General features: G+C 38.4%; 1 protein-coding gene across 3 annotated transcripts in view; it reads right to left on the bottom strand.

Annotated features, from left to right (window-relative positions):
• CFAP20DC (CFAP20 domain containing) overlaps positions 1-26,795 on the bottom strand; it is a 256,995-nt gene that overhangs the window by 139,180 nt on the left and 91,020 nt on the right. For all 3 annotated transcript variants that reach the window (XM_068982422.1, XM_068982423.1, XM_068982424.1), the window contains exons 5-6: positions 26,145-26,259; positions 1,120-1,276 (exon numbers count right to left, since the gene is read on the bottom strand). In XM_068982422.1, coding sequence (XP_068838523.1) covers positions 1,120-1,276; positions 26,145-26,259 — 272 coding nt within the window. The remainder of the gene's footprint in view (positions 1-1,119; positions 1,277-26,144; positions 26,260-26,795) is intronic.

Genomic DNA, 26,795 nt, shown 5'->3' with positions numbered 1-26,795 from the left:
TGCTATGAATCTTACTGGTAAATCCCCCTATAAAGCTAAAAGTTTCAGCCTTCTCTGCTCTTTTCAGTAGTCATGTCTCAATTTGACAAAATTTATGAACATCTTTTATGTTTTGTTATCTCCTCTTCACCCTGGTGGGTTTATACCATTTTTATTCCCATGTTATAATTCTTTTGCAGCTTTAGAAAGAATCAGAGACAAAAACATATATTTAATCTGTCAAGTTTTGATTCAGTTTTTCCTTATATTTATTAAAAATTTCAATTAGGTTATCATTTACCTCTTATGATCTGATATGGAATTCACCTAAATTTATCCGTATTTCTATAAATTTTGAATTTTCTTATTAACTGGGTACTATCTTTTTTTTTTTAATGAAATCTTTCACTTTCTTGTACAGCCTTTAAGTGGTATATAAGATGACTAGCCATACTTCCTGGCTTTTGATCTCTTTGGGGAGCTGTAAATGCATTGCTGTGTTTCATTACCAAGCGAATTTATAGGCACAGTGTCCTGTTTCACAAACACTCATCCAGATGCAGCACAAATCTACAGTCTACATATAAACTTCTAAGAAATCACCTTTGCCATCTAATGTGCAGTCCTATTTCCTGGGCTTCTAGGAGAATTGATTTTGTTAAAAGTAATCCCAGATGAAAATAAAAAGAAGCAATAGTAGTCCCTCAATGTTTTAGTTGTTTAAGATATCTTAGCAGGAGAGTTTGTGCTGCCTTATGAATTCCAGATGGCTCTGCTTCCTGCAGAGTATAGTTATTAATAATTTAATGAGTAATTACTATATATATTTCCAGTCTCTTTAAAAATCATATGAGGAATATCTCAGCTATCCTTCTATCTTACCATGATCATTAGAAAATTAATTTATTATTACTTCTATCAAGATGAATAAGCTCTAGAGACCGGCTGTATAACACTGTAACTACAGTCAAAATAACACTTATTAACAATAAAATTTGTTAAGATAGACCTCATGTTAAATGTTCTTTCCACAATTAAATAAAGACAAATTAAAAAAAAGAAAAACACGATGTCCAAAGGCATGTCTATCTTTTTTAAAAACCGGAGAAGTAAAACATCTTGATAGTAGTTTGAACATACCATCTTTATCAGCAGTGTCTTGAGGCTTGTATTTTAAAGTGAAGATCTTTCGTAGCTTACAGTTCGCTGAGACAGTAATTCCATCCAGTGACTGGAAAACTGCTCCTTTGAATATTTCATTGGTAAATGCCACCAAGTCAATGCATAGATTGCACCACTAAAATTAAAAAGGGAAAGAGGAGTAAGTACTTTTTACAGTCACATAAATGAAGAAGCCATCTTATAAGTGGAAAGTTCACTGAGTTGAGGAAATCAACCGGGTCAACCAGCCCCAAACCAATTTTTCCCTTTAGGTAAATCTATCTGTTTTGGCTTCAATTTTCTTAAAAACTATCTTGATTCTTCCAAAGAAATCATCATAATATGAACTACACACTGGTCACCTGGCTACAGAATTCCTATCGTGAGTCAAGGCTTTGACAACTTAAGAGATCTGTAGGCAGTTAACTGCAGATGGGTTAGACCACTTAAATTTTGAAAATCAGAGATAAGTAGCCAATTGTTCTTTCAAGAGGACTAATTTGATCACAATTAGCCACTTATATTTGTTTTTTAAAAAAGCACAGATGAAACTGAAATTGGAAACTGTGTCTCAAGTGTGGCCAGTGCTGTCTACTTACCAATTAACCTATTGTACAGAAATAGATTCTTCTAAAGAATCTGTAATTATGCCTTGTATTTGCCAGTTTTTAAAGTACTCTTAAAGGGCCTAATTTCTGTCCATTAAACAATTAGAACCCTCAATACTTCAGCAGATGAATTCTCTAAATGGTCTTACTGAGTTAAAGAAAAAGAGAAAATAATCATTTAGTAAAAAATTAAGACATGTAAAACTGCAGGACAAAAGCAGAAAAGAGAATTTTTGAAGTTAAAAGAAAAGCAGTATTTAAAATTGTCTGTGCTCTTCCATTATTTGCTTAGAAGCACATTTTATACAAGGTCTATTTTATTAATCTATCAGAATCAAGAGATATATTAACTGACAAAGGAAATATAATGTCATTTTAAAAGTCAAATTCCACTTAAGAGTTTTGGTTTTAATATGGATGAGAATCTGAGTTTGTTTCCACAGTACAAGAGTAAAAAAGACTGCAGTAAAATATTGATTAAATACAGAAAATTATTTTCTTTGCAGATGTCTCAACAGTAACATTGTATTTCCAGGTGATGGGACTGTTCTGATATTTTTTTGGGGAAAGGAGCCTGGTGTAATGAAGGTAGGAGGTAGGACTGAGTGTAATATAACAACGAGGCTGGCCTAAGAAGCAGAAGGCACTCTCCTGGGAGGTGTGGGAAGTAATGTGGGATAGGGCATTGAGGCCAGCTTGTGGAATTGTTGGAAGATCAAGAGAAATGTGGACCACAGAGGGTCAAGTGCCACTGTGGTTCTTGAAGGAGAATTTAAGAAAAGTAGGGTAACTGGGAAGTCTGAATTAACCTCAGTGAAGGAATATTTGGGGCAGTGGAGGGGTACTGGGGGAGAAGGCTGAGGTAGAATACAGACAGACAGAGGCAGACCAGTTAGTCTCCATCACCCATTTAAGCATGAAGTGCTAGCATAGGACGTGAAATGCACAGGACAAATTCAGTATGCATGCCATACAGCGAAACACTATGGCTTGGTAAAAAACAGGCTGTATGGAAGTTTTGGGGTTTTCAGCTATCTAACAATTGTTAATATTATTATTCAAGTATTACTGTTGCAGAAACCAGTAATCGAGAAACCAAGCACCACACTCTAAGAGTTGGAGAACTCAGGTTTATTATGCCAGCGGGCCCAGAGAGTTAACACTCTAAGCTCTGAGCCCTGAACAAAGGGGTTACAGAGTTTTTATAGACCTACTCTAGTGGGCAACACTAGCTACTAATAGGCTGGTTTAAGGAACAGTGATCAAGATGGGGAGGGGAATGCCTGACCTTTACACGGACAGGCATGATTAAGTTTGCAGAGGCTGGGTGATTGCAAAGAGCAGGACAAGAGTGAGTAAGATTAGTTCCAGATTGTAGTATTGTAAGTCCCCACTTTCTGAGACTATGTGACCTAAGTGATCCAGACTTTGCAAGGAGCAAGCTGAGTTACAGAGGCAGAAGGAGCCAGAGGTTACGTGAAATTTTAACTTTTCCTCTTCATTATGATTATTGTTAAAAATTTTGGTCCTATTCCTTAAAAATTTAACATTATGCCCCAATTTCAATCTTTCAGCTGGTTTGTCCCATTAGTAATCACATTTATCCATTCTTTTTCATAGGTTGTTGTTGTTTAGTCACTAAATTGTGTCTGACTCTTTTGTGACCCCATGGACTATAGCCTGCCAGGTTCCTCTGTCCACGGGATTCTCTAGGCAAGAATACAGGAGCGAGTTGCCATTTACTTCTCCAGGGGATCGTCCCAACCCAGGGATCAAACCCACATCTCCTGCTTGGCAGGCGGATTCTTTACCACTGAACCACCAGGGAAGCCTTCATATAGGTGCTACATGCTTATCAGGTGTTGAGACACTGGGCATAGCTTCAAGGATAGAGCACTGAATAAAACTCCTTTCAGTCTGGGAAGGCAATCAGTCATGTGGCATCTGTTATGTACAGTGAGTATAGAGGGCGGGAAGGTGGGGCTGTTCAACAAAGCCTTTTTTTTTTTTAATTTAAAAATCTTTAATTCTTACATGTGTTCCCAAACATGAACCCCCCTCCCACCTCCCTCCCCATAACATCTCTGTGGGTCATCCCCATGCACCAGCCCCAAGCATGCTGTATCCTGCGTCAGACATAGACTGGCGATTCAATTCTTACATGATAGTATACACGATAGAATGCCATTCTCCCAAATCATCCCACCCTCTCCCTCTCCCTCTGAGTCCAAAAGTCCGTTATACACCGCTGTGTCTTTTTTCCTGTCTTGCATACAGGGTCGTCATTGCTATCTTTCTAAATTCCATATATATGTGTTAGTGTACTGTATTGGTGTTTTTCTTTTTGGTTTACTTCACTCTGTATAATCGGCTCCAGTTTCATCCATCTCATCAGAACTGATTCAAATGAATTCTTTTTAATAGCTGAGTAATACTCCATTGTGTACATGTACCACAGCTTTCTTATCCATTCATCTGCTGATGGACATCTAGGTTGCTTCCATGTCCTGGCTATTATAAACAGTGCTGCGATGAACACTGGGGTACACGTGTCTCTTTCAATTCTGGTTTCCTCGGTGTGTATGCCCAGCAGTGGGACTGCTGGGTCATAAGGCAGTTCTATTTCCAGTTGTAAAAGAATGAAACGAGAATGCTTTCTAACACCATATACAAAAATAAACTCAAAAAGGATTAAAGATCTAAATGTAAGACCAGAAACTCTAAAACTCCTAGAGAAGAACACAGGCAAAACATTCTCCAACATACATCACAGCAGGATCCTCTATGACCCACCTCCCAGAGTACTGGAAATCAAAGCAAAAATATACAGCCTTGATGTACTCCTTTCCCGATTTGGAACCAGTCTGTTGTTCCATGTCCAGTTAAGTTGAATGATTCTATGAAGACCTACAAGACCTTCTAGAACTAACACCCCAAAAAGATGTTCTTTTCATTATAGGCGACTGGAATGCAAAAGTAGGAAGTCAAAAAATACCTGGAGTAACGGGAAAATTTGGCCTTTGAGTACAGAATGAAGCAGGGCAAAGGCTAACAGAGTTTTGCCAAGAGGACACACTGGTCATAGCAAACACCCTCTTCCAGCAACACAAGAGAAGGCTCTACACATGGACATCACCAGATGGTCAATACCAAAATCAGAGCAAGAGTTCCAGAAAAACATCTACTTCTGCTTTATTGCCCATGCTAAAGCCTTTGACTGTGTGGATCACAACAAAGCGTGGAAAAATATCATCCCTACTGTTCACTTATCTTATAGAAGATAGAAGTGCCCACCCCTGCCTCCCATTGTGTCTAGTAACCACAAATCTGATCTCTTTTCTGTGAGCTTGGTGTTCTGCTTAGATTCCACATGTAAGTGAGGTCATTCAGTATTTGTCCTGTCTTACTCATTTCACTTAGCATATAATGTCTTCAAGGTCCATCCATGTTTTTGCATTGGGTAGGATTTTCTCACTTTCTTATGGCTGAAAAATATCACATTGTACATATATACCAGAGCTTCTTTTTTCATCCACAGATGGACACTTCAGTTTCTTCCATGTCTTGGCTGTTATAAATAATGTTGCAGTGGTTATGGGGGTGAAGGTATCTTTTCAAGTTAGTGCTACCGTTTGCTTTGACTGCGTCCCAGCAATGGAATGCCGAATCATTTGGTAGTTCTATCCTTAAGTTTTTGAGGCACCTCCATACTGTGGCTATACCAATTTATAATCTTACTAACAGTGCACAAGGGTTCCCTTTTCTCTACATTTATACATATTTATCTGTTGTCTTTTTGATGATATCCATTCTAAGAGGTACGAGTTGATGTCTCATTGTGGTTTTAATTTGCAATTCCTTAGTAACTAGTGATGTTGAACATTCTCCCATGTATCTGTTGGTCTACTGTATATCTTCTTTGGAAAAATGTCTAGGCCCTTTGCTCGCTTTAACTGAATTTTTTCCCCCATTTTTTACTATTGAGTTATTTGAGTTCTTCATATATTTTTGACATTAATGCCTTATCAGATATATGGTTTGCAGATTTTTTTCTCTATTTCATAGGTTGTCTTTTCATTTTGTTACTGTGTGCTTTTGTTGTGCTGAAGCTTTTTAGTTTGATGTAATCCTACTTGTCTACTTTTGGTTTTGTTGCTTGGATTTCAGGTGTGATTTACACACTTTCTATATATCCCAAATCAAGCTGCTTTTATTTCCTCTGCCTAGATTAATGCTTCATGAAAAGTACTCAACAAATAATGGTATGCAGGTATGTGTAAGAGCATATGAAGATATGCATATAAATACATGCCTGCATACATATTTTCAGTCTTTCACTTTATCATCATTCAACAAACCTCATAAATGTGTAAGTACTGATAAGTTATTTACTGAATCTATCTTTTAGAAGTACAGATGGGAGTAGTTCTTGGAAAAGATGGGGATAACTTTCACAAATCTTCCTTGGTTAGAAGAAATGGAGGTTTGTTGCTTGCTTTTTTTTCTTTTTTGGTTAAGCTGATATTTGGAAAGGTTACAATTTTCATAAGCTTTCACAAATAATCATTATTCTTATAATTTCTGTGATATATTTTCTGAAGTCATGGAAAAGTGTTTTGAGTTCTCTACTACGAACAGGTGGATTATCTGTTGATCTTTATAAAATATTTTCATTATCATTGGGAATCATTCACACTTAAAATCCCCTTTTTCTGACATTTTTCTTGATCTCTAATCACTTTACCCCTATGTGAAACTCCAGTCCAGCAGGGAAGAGCTCCTGATCTAAAATATTTATAATTACAGGTCCTTGAGAAATAAGCACAAGAAAAACACCAGTCTTGATAGAGAAGAGACAATTCTGCTTAGTTTGTTGCTTGGATTAATAAGAGAGTTTATGCTATTTAATTTCAACATGGAATTTTCCATGAAAGAACTGACTGCCAAAGGGTGAAATCATGATTCAAAGAATTTAACTTCTAGTTTTTACTGAAATGTTTTGGCAATATAGCTTCATTGTATTGGTGAAACACGCATACACATGCACACACACACATACACACACACACACTCAAATGCATGCAATAATAAGCTCTTGGTTGTCCCTGAATTTTTTTGATTGTTAACAGTACACAGCACTAGCCAGCAATGCCTCGCTAAAAAGAAATGACAAACAGAAAACTACAATTTTGTAACCCAGCAATTTTAAAGTACATCTCTTTCCAGAATTTTAGAACTTGTTTCTGTTTTCATGCTCCCAAAATAACAAAAAAAGAGCTTTTAAGACTTTTATTCTTGTGCTTTTTAAAATAATTTTTCACTTCAGTTTTAACTTCTCAACAGAAAATCTGCTTACAATGACTTTGTCCATCTTTTTCATCAACATATTGTGTTTATTAAGTGATGCAAACAGAGAGACTGAAATAGTAATTTCCACATGGGCAGAAGTAATTACCTATTACTAATGTAAAAGTAATTTCCCCATGAAAAGCAAGTCACTGCAACCTCTTAATATGGAAAGCATGTCATTGAGGACTGGAATTTGGGGCTGCCAATGTAGCTCATGACTGCATCAAGGAAAATCAAGTTCCTTGCAGAAGTACCATCACTGTACCTGTTCAGCAATCAATCCCTACCTCCCAATTTCTACCCTCCTCCAGCAAGCTCTCTCTTCCTTAGATAGCTGTCCCATCATTCTCTTGCTAATCCTCAAGTCGCCCTTTCACTGTGCCCTTAGAAATCTGTACTACTGAAAAGTAGTTATATTCTCTATATTCTTTTAAGGGGCCTACGGGCTTCCCACATGGCACTGCTGCTGCTACTGCTGCTAAGTCGCTTCAGTCGTGTCTGACTCTGTGCGACCCCATAGACGGCAGCCCATCAGGCTCCCCCATCCCTGGGATTCTCCAGGCAAGAACACTGGAGTGGGTTGCCATTTCCTTCTCCAATGCATGAAAGTGAAAAGTGAAAGTGAAGTCGCTCAGTCGTGTCCGAGTCTCAGCGACCCCATGGACTGCAGCCTTCCAGGCTCCTCCATCCATGGGATTTTCCAGGTAAGAGTACTGGAGTGGGGTGCCACTGCCTTCTCCACACATGGCACTAGTGAATGGTAAAGAATCCATTTGCCAGTGCAGGAGATGCAAGAGATTTGGGTTTGATCTCTGGGTTTGAAAGATTCCCTAGAGAAGGAAATGGCAACCCACTCCAGTATTCTTGCTTGGGAAATCCCATAGAAAGAGGAGCCTGGTGGGCTACAGTCTATGAGGCTGCAAAGAGTCGGACATGAGTGAGCACACATATGGTTTAACGGTCCTACATGCCTTACCTTACATGAAACCTGGCTTTTCTCTGAGGTATTACTTCCCCTTCAAGTCTAGAGTTGAAGTTCACTTATGGAGTTTACCTGTGGTTCTACAGCCTTCAGTTCTGAAGCCATGAGACTGTGGCACTGGGAGAGAGTCTGCTCTCCTGACTGTGAAACCCTACCTTCTTTGAAACCTGAGGCATTGCACAGACAGGCCCTTCCACCCTTTAAGTTTCACATCACCCTCCACTCACTCCTTACACCTCCTCAGACACACCACTTGAGAACACACACTTGAGTAAAACCACACCATCCCATACACATTCTTGGAAAACACTGGGACCAGGTTCATCTTACTCTCTGATATACTGTTTGACACACTAAAAGTCTCTTAACGCCTTTCCTTCAGAAGTCTTCCTCTCCTCTTTACTCCTTAATCCAGTCATGTGGTCACATCTTGAGATTTAATTTCATTACCCTGAAATACTTAAAAAATTTGAACTATATTCTGTTTCTTAATCTGGCAGCTCTCTCCAGTTAACCTTTAGTGACAATACCTTTTAAATATATTCCTCCAGGGATGCAAGATTTGGACTCTAGAGCCAAACTGTCTGAATTTGGATTCCAGTTCTACCACTTATTAGTTATATAATCTTTGCAGTTATGTGTTCTCTCTGTCTCTCTTTGCTTATTTGTAAAATGGTGATAATAATGACGCATCTCTCATAGAGTTTGTTAGAACTAAATGTTTAAATACATGTAAGCACTTCTAATAGTGTCTGCTGCTGCTGCTGCTGCTGCTAAGTCGCTTCAGTCATGTCTGATTCTGTGCGACCCCATAGACTGCAGCCCACCAGGCTCCCCCATCCCTGGGATTCTCCAGGCAAGAACACTGGAATGGGTTGCCATTTCCTTCTCCAATGGGTGAAAGTGAAAAGTGAAAGTAAAGTTGCACAGTCGTGTCCGACTCTTAGCGACTCCATGGACTGCAACCCACCAGGCTCCTCCATCCATGGGATTTTCCAGGCAAGAGTACTGGAATAGTGTCTAGCATATGGTAAATGATCAATGTACATTAGCCATATAAGCTCTCTGACTTTCATACCATGAAATGCAGACTTTGAGGATATAGTTTGATGAGTTTTGACCATCTCATACATCTACATACCATAACTCATAAAGGTACACAACATTTCAATCACCCCAGACAGATCTTTTGTGCAGCTTTCCAACCAGTCTCCACATTCATACCTTTTAAGGTATGAGCACTAATTTCTTTTACCTTAGATTAATTTTGTCTATTCTATTTATATAAATGAAATCACAGTAAATGGCTTCTCACACTCAGGCTAACATCTGAGGCTCATCAGTGTTGATACATGCATTGGTAGTTTATTCTTGTTTTGCTGAGTAGTACCTCACTCTGTGCATAGAGCACCATTTGTTCAGTCTTCTGCTGTTGGACTTCTGAGTTATTTCAACATTTTGGCCATCAAAAATAAAGCTGATATAAAATGCAAATTTGTATATACATATTTTCATTTCCTTAGATAGGCAGCAAGAAGTAGAACTGTTGGATCAAAGGGCAAATGTTTAACTTTATGAGAAACCTCCAAAGGTATTTTCAAAGTAGTTATACCATTTTCCACTTTACACTAGAAATTCATGAAACTGCTTTACATCTCAACAACATTTAGTATTTCTGTCTCTTTTAGCCATTCTTAGTGGGTGAAGTAGTAGAGGTAACTGTTTTTTTAACTTGTATTTCCCTGACTGATTGTATAGAGCTTTTCTTCATATACTTATTTAATCAACTGTAAAAATCTGTTGAATTAGTTTTGCCTTAAAAAAAGCTATGTCTTTTCATTACAGAGTTATAGGATCTAGTCTCAGTAAGTCTGTTGTCAGTTATATATATTAAGAATATCATCTCCCATTTTGTGGCTTGCTTATTCATTTTCTTAATATCTTTTTGATGCACAGTTTTAAATTTCATTGAAGCCTATTTTGTCAATTAACTTCTTAATTATGGTTAATGCTTTCTGGGCCCTAAGAAATATCTTAAAGTAGCTTTTTGTATTTACATTTAGATCTATAATCCACCTCAAATTAAATTTTTGTAAATGGTATGAAGTATGTGCTGAGGTTCATTTTTCTTTCTTGTATATACTCAGAATTTCCAGCTCTCAAAAAAAAAAAACCTCTGCCTATTGAACTGTTTTGATGCTTTGGTTGATGTATACATGTGTGGGTGTTTGGAACTTTTTACTGGTATCTATGCCAGGTACATAATATCTTGATTACTATAACCTTATATGAAGTTTTGAAATCATGAGATATAAATTATAAATTTTACTTTTTGAAAAGGTTTTGGCTATTCTTGGACCTATGAATTTCTATGTAAATTTTAGAAGTAGCTTATTAAATTCTGAAAAAAAAAAGAAAAAGAAAAAGAAGCAGCCTGCTGGGACTGTAATTGGGATCAGACTGAATCTACAGATTTACTGAAAAAGTATTGGCATCTTAACAAATACAGTCTTCTCATTCATTAACAACGTGCTCCCATTTATTTAGGTCTTCATTTTCTCTAAGCAATGTTTTATAGTTTTCAATGTAAAAGGCTAACATATATTTTGTTAAACTTACTCTTGAATATTTTTGACACTGTTGTAAACATCTTTAAAATTTATAGTTTTCAATTGTTCCTTGCTATGAATACATCTATATAGAAATATAAAATTGATTTTGGTATACTCACATTGTGTTCTGGGACCCTGTTAAACTCACCTATTTTAACAAGGTTTTGTTTGGTTCTTGTAGGTTCCCTAGAATTTTCTACAAGATGGTTACGTTTTCTGCAAAGACAGAAATTTTTACTTATATTTCAATCTGTATGCTGTAAAATTTCTCTTTGTTATCTTTTTGCACTTGCTGGGTGGACTCTGAATACAATGCTGATCAGAAGTTGTCAGATTGGATATCTTTGACTTGTTCCCTATCTGAGGAGTAAATACTCAATATTTCATCATTAAATAGTGGTCTTTGATCAAGCTGAACAAGTTTCCTTCTGGTAACAGTTTGATGTGAGCCATCATAATGGCTGATGAATTTTCATCAATTGATTTTTCGACATTCACTGAGATGATTTTACAGTTTTTCCCTTTATTCTGTTAACATGATAAATTACACTGACTATCAAATTGTAAGATTAACCTTGAATTCTTGGATAAACACTACTTGGTCATGATGTTAAGGATCCATATGTCTATGTTCACGAGTGATGATGATTTATAGTTCTCTTTTGGGAATTACATTTCCTGGTTTTGGTATAAGAATTATGCTAGGAGAAGGCAATGGCAACCCACTCCAGTACTCTTGCCTGGAAAATCCCATGGGCGGAGGAGCCTGGTGGGCTGCAGTCCATGGGGTTGCGAAGAGTCGGACATGACTGAACAACTTCACTTTCACTTTTCACTTTCACGCACTGGAGAAGGAAATGGCAACCCACTCCAGTGTTCTTGCCTGGAGAATCCCAGGGACGGGGGAGCCTGGTGGGCTTCCATCTATGGGGTCGCACAGAGTTAGACATGACTGAAGTGACTTAGCAGCAGCAGCAGCAGCCTTATTTTATTAAGTGAACTGGAAAATGTTCTTTCTCCCTTATTATCTAAGAGCATTATTTTTCCTCAAATGTTTGATGAGACTTACCTATAAATCTATCTGAACCTGGATTTTCTTTGTGGCAATGTTTTAAATTTCAGATTCAATTCCTAAATATAGATACAAGGCCACTCAGATTTTCTATTTCTTTTAGTATCAGTTTTAGCAATTGTTTCTTTGAAAAAATTTTCCTACTTCATCTAAATCGTCAAATTTATTAGTGTAACATTGTTCATACATGCATGTGTGCTCAGTCGCCTCAGTCATGTCTGATTCTTTGTGACCCTATGGACAGTAGCCTGCCAGGCTCCTGTGTTAAATGGATTCTCCAGGCAGGAATACTGGAGTGGGTTGCCATGCCCTACTTCAGGAGATCTTCCCAACCCAGGAATTGAACCTACATCTCCTGTACTGCAGGAGGATTCTTTTACCCAGGGAGCCACCTGGGAAGTTCAAAATTGTTCATAATATTTCCTCATTTTCCTTTTCCTTTACATCTCGTCTTCATACTAACATTGTGTGTGTGTGGTCTTTCTTTCGCTTGATTAGTCTAGGTTTATCACTTACTAAATAGTTTTTAAAAATCCACACCTGGTTTTATTGATTTTTTTCTCCACCGTCCATTTTCCATTTTACTGACTTACTCTCTTGATTACTTCTTTCTTAATACTTTAGATACCCTAATGCATCTCACAAATTTTGGTATGCTTTAACTACTAGTTAAAATTAGTAAAATATCAGTTAAATTATTTTCTAATATTCCCTGTAATTTTTGCTTACCTATAGGTTATTTAGAAGTATGTTGCTTTATTTTCAAGTACTTGGGGATTTCCAATTACCTTTTTTGTTATTAACTTTAATAACCGCAGAACATACTTTGTATAATTTCAGTCTTTTTAACTTTGCTGAGAATAAAACAGCCTAATATATCATATATATTGGTGGAAATTCAATGTGCATTTGAACACAGTGTTACTCTGCACCTGTTTGAGTAAACATTCTAGAAATGTCATATAAGTCAGGTTGATTGATAGCATTTTTCAAGTTTATTGATTTTCTGTCAATTTCTGAGAGGAGAGTGTTGAAATCTTCATCTATAATTGAGCATTTATCTTTCTTCAGTTCTGTTAGTTCTTGCTTCGTGCAATTTCAAGCAGTTATGAGGTGTGTACTTATTCAGGATTGTTCTATCTTCTACATGATTTGCTCCCCTTATCCTTATGTCCTTATGTTCCACGTCCGGTTCTAACTGTTGCTTCTTGACCTATACACAGATTTCTCAGGAGGCAGGTCAGGTGGTCTGGTAATACCATCTCTTTAAGAATTTTCCACAGTCTGCTGTGATCCACACAGTCAAAGGCTTTGGCGTAGTTAATAAAGCAGAAGTAGATGTTTTTCTGGAACTCTCGTGCTTTTCTGATGATCCAACAGGTGTTGGCAATTTGATCTCTGGTTCCTCTGCCTTTTCTAAATCCAGCTTGAAAATCTTTAAGTTCACGGTTCACATACTGTTGAAGCCTGGCTTGGAGAATTTTGAGCATTACTTTGCTAGCATGTGAGATAAGAGCAATTGTGTGGTAGTTTGAGCATTCTTTGGCATTGCCTTTCTTTGGAATTGGAAAGAAAACTGACCTTTTCCAGTCCTGTGGCCACTGCTGAGTTTTCAAAATTTGCTGGCATGTTGAGCATCATGTTTCAGGATTTGAAATAGCTCAACTGGAATTCCATCACCTCCACTAGCTTTGTTCATAGTGATGCTTCATAAGGCCCACTTAATTTTGCATTCCAGGATGTCTGGCTCTAGGTGAGTGATCACACTATCATGGTTATCTGGGTCATGAAGATCTTTTTTTGTATAGTTCTTCTGTGTATTGTTGGCACCTCTTCTTAATATCTTCTGCTTCTGTTAGGTCCATACCATTTCTGTCTTTTACTGTGCCCATCTTTGCATGAAATATTCCGTTGGTATCTCTAATTTTCTTGAAGAGATCTCTGGTCTATCCCATTCTATTGTTTCCCTCTATTTCTCTGCATTGATCCCTGAGGAAGGCTTTCTTATCTCTCCTTGCTACTCTTTGGAACTCTACATTTAAATGGTACATTTTCCCTTTTCTCCTTTGCCTTTTGCTTCTCTTCTTTTCATAGCTGTTTGTAAGGCCTCCTCAGAAAACCATTTTCCTTTTTGCATTGCTTTTTCTTGGGATGGTCTTGATCACTGCCTCCTGTACAATGTCACAAACTTCCATCCACAGTTCTTCAGGCACTCTGTCTATCAGATCAGAATCTGATATAATCTGTTTGTCACTTGCACCGTATAATTGTAAGAGATTTGATTTACGTCATACCTGAATGGTTTTCCATACTTTCTTCAATTTAAGTCTGAATTTGACAATAAGGAGTTCATGATCTGAGTCACAGTCAGCTCCTAGTCTTGTTTTTGCTGACTGTATAGAGCTTCTCCATCTTTGGCTACAAAGAATATAATCAACCTGATTTTGGTGTTGACCATCTGGTGATGTCCATGTGTAGTCTTCTCTTGTATTGTTGGAAGAGGGTGTTTGCTATGACCAATGTGTTCTCTTGGCAAAACTCTGTTAGCCTTTGCCCTGCTTCGTTTTGTACTCCAAGGCCATATTTGCCTGTTACTCCAGTATGTCTTGACTTACTTTTGCATTCGAGTCAGCTATAATGAAAAGGACATCTTTTGGGGGTGTTAGTTCTAGAAAGTCTTGTAGGTCTTCATAGAACCATTCAACTTCAGCTTCTTCAGCATTACTGGTTGTGGCATAGACTTGGATTACTGTGATACTGAATGGTTTGCTTTGGAAATGAACAGAGATCATTCTGTCATTTTTGAGACTGCACCCAAGAATTGCATTTCGGACTCTTTTGTTGACTGTGAAGGCTACTTCATTTCTTCTAAGGGATTCTTGCCCACAGTAGTAGATATAATGGTCATCTGAGTTAAACCCACCCATTCCAGTCTATTTTAGTTCGCTGATTCCTAAAATGTTGATGGTCACTCTTGCCATCTCCTGTTTGACCACTTCCAATTTGCCTTGATTCATGGACCTAACATTCCAGGTTCCTATGCAATACTGTTCTTTACAGCATCAGACTTTACTTCCATTGCCAGTGACATCCACAACTGGGCATTGTTTTTGCTTTGATTCCGTCTCTTCATTCTTTCTGGAGTTATTTCTCCACTCTTCTCCAGAAGCATATTTGGCACCCACCGATCTGGGGAATTCATCTTTCAGTGTCATCATCTTTTTGCCTTTTCATATTGTTCATTGGGTTCTCAAGGCAAGAATGCTGAAATGGTTTGCCATTCCCTTCTCCAGAGGACTACGTTTTGTCACAACTCTCCACCATGACCTATTCATCTTGGGTGGCCCTACTCGGCATGGCTCATAGTTTCCCTGAGTTGGACAAGACTGTGGTCCATGTGATCTGATTAGTTTTCTGTGACTGTGGTTTTCATTCTGTCTGTCCTCTGAGGGATAAGGATAAAAGGCTTATGGAAGCTTCCTGATGGAAGAGACTGACTGTGGGGGAAACGGGGTCTTGTTTCACAAGACATTTACCCTGTTGGTTAACACAACTACTTTGCCAATTCCAAGTGCCAGAGTAATTCAGTGCCATTTTCTCCCTTTGTTTTTTTTTCTCACTGATTTAACTCCTGAAGTATCTTTTATATGTCTTTCTCCTCTACTTCCTTGCTACTATACTCATTTTCAGGTTAATTATGTCTCACCTGGACTTTGAACAGACTTTTAATTGGTCTTTCTGCCTTCAGCTATTTTTATTCTGACAATGTACTCATTTTCTAGAACACAGATGACATCATGAAACTTCTCCATGTTAACATTTAAAAGAAATCTTTAGTGGACTAAAAAACAAACTTTTTAATATGGCTTTTAAGGCCCTTCATGGTTTATTTCATCCACCATTCTTTTCCAGCATTTTGAGTCTGTACATTCTCATTATATATCCCAGTTAAGGGATCACACATGACATGAACCTCCATGCTTTCATTTGTGTGGATTCACAATTTAGCTCCAGTATCTCCACTTAGAACAAGCTCTAACTTAGCTAGGCAAGTCTGATATTTCCTTTTACCAGCATTCCCCACCGAAGACAAGTTTGGTGTTAACACAGTCCATCATCATTAACTGTTTATACGTTTGCCTCCTCTGCCTACTATAATCTCCTTGATGAAAAGACTGTGCTTCATTCACCTTTGGATTCCTTTCACTTGTCACAGACCTTGGCCTACAGAAGGGGCTCAACAGACATCTCTTCACTGAAACAAACTGCAAGTTTAGACTTTTATTATGATAACAGAGTCACAAATTATAAAACATTGATTCAGGCCAAGAGAAAATAGTAAAATGGTAATAAGTATGAACATTAACTAAAGCACTTACTACGAGCTTGGCACGGTTCTAAGTAATAACTCATTTAATACTAGCAACTCTATAAAGCAGATTCTGTAGTTGCCATGACCTAACCTATGAGGAAATTGAAGCACAGAGAGATACCTGACTTGCCCAGGGGCCCAAAGACAGGAAGTGACAACTAGGAGTCAAACCCCCTACAATCTAGCTCTGGAGGCCCACACTTTAATAATATCTGCCTGTTCATGTGATTTGAAAAGAGAGTGATCCTTATACTAGGTAATCATTCATTTCTCAGAACAAACATTTTTGTGTGTAGTTGTTCCCACTACACATAACCATTCAGGGTCAGCAGAGAAAACTATGAAAGTGCTCTTCTTTTCCCAAATCTCTTCAACAACCATACTAGACAGGTGAATAGAGTGAAAAATAGATAATATATGATTTACACATCAAAACATTTACAAACTGTCAAATTTAAGTACCATAAATACTATTTTGGATTCTAGGTTAAAATGATCTTATTGAGAAGCCATTCTCTAATTATATATTGAATATACATCTAAAAAATCTGTCTCCCCCTTTCTCTGTTCATTCATTGACACTCATGAAATTAAATACTGTTGAGAATGAAAAAAATTCTGAATAATTGGCTCTATGGGAAAAATAATCTTTAAGGGAAAATTTTAAAAACAATAAGCCACACTTCCAGTTTATAATAAAATCTATAACATATTCCATCAGAGTTGTGGTACAAGAAAATACAACTCCTAAAGAGTAATTCTATCTATTTAAATGACAAACAGTGGGTGTTTGAGTGGTAAAAATTACTAAAAGAATTTGGTGTTGTAATTTATCATACTACTTTGTTATATCTCCAATGAAAGATTCATTTTCAGCAGTATCTCATCCCCAGACTTCCTATTCAAATAGAATTAAATTCACTGTACATTAATACATACTTTGGTGGCAAGACATTGATGTTCATCTGATACTATCACCAACTAATTGAAATTATATTAAAGAGGAAGTAAGATTGATTTCAGTGAGTCCTGACTAAGTGGCTACCTCCACTGTTTAATAGGATGGTTATTAACTTTTAAAACTGCTCTTGTCATTGAAAACCTAAATTAAAAGTATAAAGTGTTATAAGCTAAATGTTAAGATGAATCCATCATAATTAAGAAGAACATGAAAAATAAAATTTTTTATTAGGGTGAACATTCTACAGTAACTGGAACAGTATGTAGCCTCTAAATAAATATTCATGTTGGTGTGGCTATAAAAATATCAACTCTATTTGCTGTCTCTGGTTATGTGAAGGCTTTAGCTAAGGAACCAAGGAAAACTGGACCATTTGGCAATCTCCTCAAAATTAGGGGTTGCAAACTATAGGTGAGGGGGGCCAGGTAGGTCACTTAAATGAGTGAAACAGAAAAGCTCTGATCGTACCCACATTCTTAGAATGGAGAAGATTAAACTTCATAGGAGAACTTGCAGTTGCCACTCAGCTCTGACTTCCTGATGTTCAAGAAAGCAGAGTCAGTTAACGTCTCAATTTTTTAAAAAAGAGGTCAGAAATTTTATGTGAAATTGCCTGATTTAAAATGTCAGCTGAAATGCTTTTAAAATACTGTATTTTGAAGTTTATCAACAAAATATCTATGGCTCTTTAAAAGCAGATAAAAGTGAAAAGTGCTTTGGTAAAAAGCAGAGAACTGGGGCCAATATAACACCAATGCCAGGGAGAACCCTAGTAATGGCATTTTGAATGAATGGAGTGCTCTATGACACCTTACTGCTCTCTGTGGAAATTTCCCTTAAAACACGACTCAGTTTTGATTCAATAAGGACTCATTTGGAACAGACTATGTTAGTAGTGGAAAGGGAACACCCTCTACTGCTGTAGCATCTCCTGGATGGGGTTGGGGTGGGTGGTGATGAGGAAAAATGAGATAAAGTTTTAGAATCGAGTTTCTTAATAGTTGCTTGAATACTCCTGGATGTTTATAGACCAGGTAAGCACATCACAAAGCTTATACAATCTGTCCATGATAAACTCATTATTTTATGTTCCAAGTTAGTAGGCATATTAGGACCTTCGATTGTTCAACAGTTACTAAGCACTTAGTATGCTCTACACACATAAGGACTAGGGATAAAAGCCAGATGAGATATGCTGACAGTCTAAAGGGGTAGACAGACAAGCAAACACAGAATTAAAGTGCTGGGTGAACAAGTGTTGTAAGAATTATGAATCTGTGGATGGTAATGATGATAACTGTACCTAAAAATGTCTAGTCAACAGAGGGGAAACCATGGAGGGCTTCCTGGAAGATGTAGCACCTAAAGAGCAAACAGGAGATAAAATCCTTATCTAAAGTTTGGCCTATGTGTGTAGATTATAATCATGTACAGAATGATTGCTTCAGATTTCAAAACCATATTCAAAAACTTCAGTTAGTTAATTGACAAGGGTGACTGACGTCACAAAAGCGAGGTAATGACAATCCTGATTTATTAATCACACACAGAATAATGTATGGGTCTTACATATGATTTAACTCTTGGAAACTACCTAACACTGAACTCTAAACAATCTTAGATGAATAAGGAAATCATACCCAAATATAAGACAACGGATATAATTTCATTTGTAAGGCACTAAAGCATTTCCTAGGGCTTCCCTGGTAGTGCAGAGGTTAAAGTGTCTGCCTGCAATGTGGGAGACCTGGGTTCGATCCCTAGGTCGGGAAGATCCCCTGGAGAAGGAAATGGCAACCCACTCCAGTATTCTTACCTGGAGAATACCATGGACGGAGGAGCTTTCCTTAATGTCTTAAGCATTAAGCACTTCCTTAATGTCTTAAATAATTTAACCTTAATAACTGAAGTATTTGCATTTAATCTTTTGCATTTGTGAATGTTTAACATACAATGAATTAAAATAATTCTATAAACAGAAACCATCAATTTATTCCACAGTCCAGCTCTATGGGTTACTGGGTTCAGTCTCCAAGATTTCTCAGACTCAAAACCTTAGTTATTTTTGATTCCTCCCCCTTCCCTATTTATATCCACTTTAGCATCAAGCCCAGTGGATCTGCCTACTAAAAACAATGGTCAGGATGCTCCCATGTCTCCACCTTCCATTTGCTCAGCGCACTGCACTGATTCATACATCAAAACTTGTTAATGAAGTTATTTATGGCCTCTTGATAGCCACATTTCCAAATATTTTCACATACTGACTTTCTCTTAGCAAAACTTTGTTGGTTTTGATACACTTTACTCTGCTTCATGCTTCACATCACTTTCTTATTGTGGCCCTGCCTCCTTCATGCATTCTTCTTCCTTTGCCCATCCCTTTTCCTGGGCAAGTCCTTGCATTTCCTCCTCTAGCCTCTTTTATTGTTGCTGCTGCCATTCTCTACTCTCTTTGCAGGCAATTTCATCCATTCTCATGATTTTAGGTGCCACTTGTATGCTGAGTTCAGTTCAGTTCAGTCACTTAATCATGTCCGACTCTATGTGACCCCATGGACTGCAGCACGCCAGGCTTCCTTGTTCATCACCAACTCCCGGAGGTTACTCAAACTCACGTCCGTCAACTTGGTGATGTCATGGAACCATCTCATCCTTTGTCGTCCTCTTCTCCTCCCACCTTCAATCTTTCCCAGCATCAGGGTCTTTTCCAATGAGTCAGTTCTTCACATCAGGTGGCCAAAGTATTGGAGTTTCAGCTTCAGCATCAGTCTTTCCAATGAATGAAAGTGAAGTTGTTCAGTTGTGTCCGACTCTCTGCGACCCTATGGACTGTAGCCTACCACACTCCTCCATCCATGGGATCTTCCAGGCAAGAATACTGGAGTGGGTTGCCATTTCCTTCTCCAGATCTTCCAGAGCCAGGGATTGAACCCGGGTCTCCCGCATCGTAGGCAGATGCTTTTATCATCTGAGCCACCAGGGAAGCCCTTCTAATGAATATTCAGGACTGATTTCCTTCAGGATGGACTGGTTGGATTTCCTTGCAGTCCAAGGGACTCTCAAGAGTCTTCTCCAACACCACAGTTCAAAAGTATCAATTCTTTGGTGCTCAGCTTTCTTTATAGTACAACTCTCACATCCATACATGACTACTGGAAAAATCATAGCTTTGATTAGATGGACCTTTGTCAGCAAAGTAATGTCTCTGGTTTTCAACATGCTGTCTAGGGTTGTTGCAGGAAGGCGGACCACTTCCAGGGCCCGAAACTGGGCTCCTGTCTAACACTTGGAAATGAATTGTCTGAGGAGACACATGTGCTGACAAAGCAAGAGATTTTACTGGGAAAGGGCACCTGGGTGGAGAGCAGTAGGGTAAGGGAACTCAGGAGAACTGCTCTGCCGCGTGACTCGAAGTCTTGGGTTTTATGGTGATGGGATTAGTTTCTGGGTGGTCTTTGGCCAATCATTCTAATTCAGAGTCTTTCCTGGTGGCACACACATGCTCAGCCAAGATGGATGCTAGCGAGAGGGATTCTGAGAAGTGGACGGACAACTGGTGTCTCCTTTCGACCTTTACTGAACTCTTCTGGCTGGTGGTGGCTTATTAGTTCCATATTCCTTATCAGGATCTCCTGTCATAAAACAACTCATGCAAATGGTTACTATGGTGCCTGGCCAGGGCAGGAGGTTTCAATCAGTGTGCTTCCCATTACAGGTTGGTCATAGCTTTTCTTCCAAGGAGTTAAGCGTCTTTTAATTTCATGGCTGCAATCACCATGTGCAGTGATTTTGGAGCCCCCAAAAATAAAGTCTCTCACTGTTTCCCCTTCTATTTGCCATAAAGTGATGTGACTTGATGCCATGATCTTAGTTTTCTGAATGAGTTTAAAGCCAACTTTTTCACTCTCCTCTTTCACTTTCATCAAGAGGCCCCAAAATCACCCCAAATTCTCAATCTGAATGTTTCAGAGTCCTTTACCAACATTTCCATGTTTCCTTTTTAACCTTCTTTCTCCTTGATTTCTATGTATTGATTCTGTCGCCAGTCAACCAAACTAGGAAGCCAACTCAGTGTCATCCTTGACTTTTCCTTCTTCATTTTTAATTAATTTTCAATTAAAACTATTACCTATAGTTATTTTTCAATTCTGCTTCCTCATCTACACTCTGATTTCTATTTTCCAACTTCAGGACTTCATTTCTTTTACCTAGATCATTCATCTACTCATTCATCCATTTTTAGAATTATTGACTGTCTCTGTGTGTGTCTTCCTTACTCAGTTATGTCCAATTCTTTGTGGCTTCATGGACTGTAGCCTACTGGGAGAGTGAATTCCTAAGTAGGTTGATAAGAAGTCTGGGGTCCCTGAGGAGGAGACAGGGGTCTGGGGCTCTCAAGGTGGGTAGAGGGGTCTGGAGTTCTTAAGGAGAAGAAAAGGACAGATGTTTTTTTCTTTAAGCTCAGAGCTGATGATTGCACAACAAAACAACTCATCTTGCTCAAGGATATGTTTTCCCTTAAACTCTGTACCAATGATTATATAACAACAATGTGTCATGCTTGAGGACATCTTTCTCCTTCTTAAGAACCTTCTGACTAATCCTGTTATCTTATTTTTATTTTATTTTATTTTAATTTTAAAATCTTTAATTCTTACATGTGTTCCCAAACATGAACCCCCCTCCCACCTCCCTCCCCATAACATCTCTGTGGGTCATCCCCATGCAGCAACCCCAAGCATGCTGTATCCTGCGTCAGACATAGACTGGCGATTCGATTCTTACTTGATGGTATACATGATAGAATGCCATTCTCCAAAATCATCCCACCCTCTCCCTCTCCCTCTGAGTCCAAAAGTCCGTTATACACAGCTGTGTCTTTTTTCCTGTCTTGCATACAGGGTCGTCATTGCCATCTTTCTAAATTCCATATATATGTGTTAGTATACTGTATTGGTGTTTTACTTTCTGGCTTACTTCACTCTGTATAATCGGCTCCAGTTTCATCCATCTCATCAGAACTGATTCAAATGAATTCTTTTTAACGGCTGAGTAATACTCCATTGTGTATATGTACCACAGCTTTCTTATCCATTCATCTGCTGATGGACATCTAGGTTGTTTCCATGTCCTGGCTATTATAAACAGTGCTGCGATGAACATTGGGGTACATGTGTCTCTTTCAATTCTGGTTTCCTCGGTGTGTATGCCCAGCTTAAAATGTATATTCTGGGATTGGGTCTGGTAAGACCTTTACAACCTTTAGACATTCTTTTGACTTACTGTAATAACCACTTGAAAAAGTATATAGCTCCCTTGCTAAGACTAGTGAGGGGAGCACTCTCCGTCCCCTTTCTGATGTCTATGTCAGAAGCCTCCTCTGTCCCTTTATATACTTTAATAAAACTTCGCTACACAAAAGCTCTTGAGTGATCAAACCTGGTCTTTGGTCCTGAAGATAAATCTTCTTTGGAGATCACGAACTCGACATCATTCACATTAAGCTATCATTATTAGGCTCCTCTGTCCATGGAATTCTCCAGATTGCTATTCCTGGAATAGGTCCCTAGTCCCTTCTCCAGGGGATCTTCCTAACTCAGGGATTGAACCTGGGTCTCCTGCACTGCAGGCAGATTCTTTACCATCTGAATCTCCAAGTGTCTAGGAGGAGTCAGGTCCTGCTATAGGCACTGGGGATACAAGACTGACAAAATGAACAAACCCTGCTCTCATGGAGCTCACCTTCTTGCTACAATTACATTGACTTTCTAACTGGTCCTGCTGATTTCCAGTCTCATCCTTCCCACCCATCCTCCAAAGTGATCTTCCATCTAAAATGTAAATCTGACCAGGCACTCCTCCTGCAAGCTCTTCAGTAGCTCCCTATCACCTAGAGAATAAAAATTCAGGATCTGTGGCTGTAAACTCAAAGCCTACCAGGAGGTTGCCCGGTTTTCCTCTCCAGCCTTACTACTTTCCTACTGGTCTCTCTTCAGCAACACTGAATTATTGGACTTATCTGTGCATCTCATGCAGCTCTTACTGCTACTATTTCTCTTCTAGGAATACCACCCCCACTCAACCTGGTTAATGCCTTCTTATCTTTCAGGGCCCAGCTCAGGCATCTTCTTCTTTAGGAGCCCTTCTCTGATCATTCCACTGGTGCTCCACAGTCACTGTGGGTTCTGCTCACACAGCATGTACTACATGATATAGAACCGCTCTGTTTAAATATGTCTTAGTTCATTGGACCATAAGCTTCTGATGTTATTTCACATCCACTCCTCTACTGCTACTACCCTAGTCCTTATTAATCCCAATCTAGAGTACTGCATATGATATCCTCGTCTGTACTTTTTAGTCCCCTCAAGCCATTCCAAATGTCACTACCAGATTAATCTTCCCAAGCACAGAATTGACTGTATGTTCTTTTTCAAACCAGGCTTAATAGCTTCCTTTTCTCTCTAAAGTGGCTCCCAAAGAGTGGAATATGCATTGCATGTGAAATGGTTTAAGACTGTTCATGGGCATGGCATTAAATGGCTATGGATCACAGAATACCAATTTCCCTCTATCAGGTTTGTTTCAATCCTAATTATGCCCAAGAAAATGTTTCTACATGTATCTAACTCTTGATAAGTTCCTGTTAATTTAAGAGTAGGCCTCAGGACAGAACCCTTAACAGGAAATAGTACTTAACTAGACTCTCAAATACCGTTTGTTTTCAGTATGTTTACTGTTATGGTTAATTTTTATTTCTGTAAAGTTATACTGGTTTTCCATTCATAAGTGTGATATAACTTAAAAAAAATTTAAGTAAAAAAATAAAGTTGAGTTGGTTTAAAAGGAAAGTATTATTTACACTGGAACAGTTAGTATCCAAACATGGTAGTCATGAGAGTAGTGCTGAAATGACTGACATTTGAAAAAGACTAGTCAGTCATATCAGGCCAAAATTTATTAGCCTGTAACCTACTGCTTACGTACTTATACATTATGCTGCTTGGGGTGTCAGAGGTTACACAAATCTCCCAACCTGTACCAAGCTATTGGATTATAGAACTGAGGTTTCCTTAAGGCTACTTTAAGAAATCTGGCAACAATGATGCATCATTCTCTCTTCTCCAAATACGCACAACTTTCCATTTCACATGCAATGCATATTCCACTCTTTGGGAGCCACTTTAGAGAAAAGGAAGCTATTAAGCTTGGTTTGAAGAGGAACATACAGTCAATTCTGTGCTTGGGAAGATTAATCTGGTAGTGACATTTGGAATGGCTTGAGGGGACTAAAAAGTACAGACGAGGATATCATATGCAGTACTCTAGACTGGGATTAATAAGGACTAGGGCATTAATAAGGACTAGGACTAGAAATGCTCAGTTTTGCGTCTTTACCTGTTGAGATTCTACTAATACAGTTCTTTAAAGTCCATGAAAAGAACAATCTCCTTCATGTTCAGTTCAGTTCACTCAGTCATGTCCGACTCTTTGCGACCCTATGAACTGCAGCACACCAGGCCTCTTTGTTCATCATCAAATCCTGGAGTTTACCCAAACATCATGTCCATCAAGCCGGTGATGCCATCCAACCATCTCATTCTCTGTAATCCCCTTCTCCTCCTGCCCTCAATCTTTCCCAGCATCAGGGTCTTTTCAAATGAGTCAGCTCTTCGCATTAGGTGGCCAAAGTATCTGAATTTCAGCTTCAACATCAGTCCTTCCAATGAACACCCAGGACTGATCTCCTTTAGGATGGACTGGTTGGATCTCCTTGCAGTCCAAGGGACTCGCAAGAGTCTTCTCCAACACTACAGTTCAAAAGCATCAATTCTTCAGTGCTCAGCTTTCTTTATGGTCCAACTTTCACATCTACACATGACTAACTGGAAAAGCCATAGCCTTGACTAGAAGGACCTTTGTTGACAAAGTAATGTCTCTGCTTTTTAATATGCTATCTAGGTTCGTCATAACTTTCCTTCCAAGGAGTAAGTGTCTTTTAATTTCATGGCTGCAATCACCATCTGCAGGGATTTTGGAGCCCAGAAAAATAAAGTCAGACACTGTTTCCCCATCTATTCCCCATGAAGTGATGGGACCAGATGCCATGATTTTCGTTTTCTGAATGGTGAGCTTTAAGCCAACTTTCTCACTCTCCTCTTTCACTTTCATCAAGAGGTTCTCTAGTTCTTCTTCACTTTCTGCCATAAGGGTGGTGTCATCTGCATATCTGAGGTTATTGATATTTTTCCTGGCAATCTTAATTCCAGCTTGTGCTTCTTCCAGCCCAGCGTTTCTCATGATGTACTCTGCATAGAAGTTAAATAAGCAGGGTGACAATATACAGCCTTGACGTACTCCTTTTCCTCTTTGGAACCAGTCTGTTGTTCCATGTCCAGTTCTAACTGTTGCTTCCTGACCTGCATACAGGTTTCTCAAGAGGCACGTCAGGTGGTCTGGTATTCCCATCTCTTTCAGAATTTTCCACAGTTTATTGTGATCCACACAGTCAAAGGCTTTGGCATAGTCAGTAAAGCAGAACTAGATGTTTTTCTGAAACTCTCTTGCTTTTTTGATGATCCAGTGGATGTTGGCAATTTGATCTCTGGTTTCTCTGTCTTTTCTAAAATCAGCTTGAACGTCTGGAAGTTCACGGTTCACGTATTGCTGAAGCCTGGCTTGGAGAATTTTGAGCATTACTTTACTACTGTGTGAGATGAGTGCAATTGTGCGCATCTGTGAAACCTTTTCTTATCCTGCAGTCAGATCAATTTCCATCCCTTTCACTGTACCAATAGCACATTCTCTCTCTACTGTGCTTCTTATCACAGTTTTGGTGATACTCTAGATATTCAAACAATTATATTTTTCCACCTCATAAATTTGAAGCTCTTTCACTGGAGGGAAGAGAATACACTTTTTAATGTGTATTCATTTTTAATACACTCATGTAACCTAACAAATGCTTCATATAGAGAGCAGGCCCAGAATTAATATTTACTGAAATAAATTTAATATTTTAAGCAATATTCATGTGACACTTACAATTTTGCGCTTGATCATGAAGAGTGGGATTTTTGCATGAAGAGGGGTTGAAGACAATTCCTTATGGACTGTAGATAAATACAATCTTCTTTTTATGTTCCTCAAATCAGTAATTCTGAAAAAAGAGAGAGAAGATGAAAAGATTCCCATCAATATAATAACCACTTTTTTGGATAATCATCAAACTGATGTAACCTATCATATAGGCCCTTTTCAACAGGGAGATCAAATGCAGAATTTAAAAATTGCCTTTTTCTTTGAACAAGTAATATAATTTCTTCCTTACATTCAAAGTGCACGCATACCTGAGTGTATAAATTCACTTAATATGCTAATTTATTTCAGTACTCTACCCTATATTACTAGTTTTCCAGCATATGAAAAAATTTAATTTGTATGAACTGAGAAGCTGCTAGCCTTTAATAACCATGCTTGTTCCAGCCCCTTAAGCTTGTGTTATCTTGGGACATACTGTCACCTACTAAATAGGAAACCATTATGGGTTTCTTTTCCTAAAAATTCACCTGTCATTTTATATAGGCTCTTGGCCTGCTTAGAGACAGACACAAAACACTGACTGTCGGTTTCACTTTCCAAGCACATATCTTCAAGCCAGAATTATAATACACAAGTTTATTGCTCACTACTCAG

Source organism: Capricornis sumatraensis, chromosome 10 (assembly GCF_032405125.1).
Source record: "Capricornis sumatraensis isolate serow.1 chromosome 10, serow.2, whole genome shotgun sequence".
NCBI classification, from domain to species: Eukaryota; Metazoa; Chordata; class Mammalia; order Artiodactyla; family Bovidae; genus Capricornis; species Capricornis sumatraensis.
This window is presented reverse-complemented; position numbering and strand designations above follow the sequence as displayed.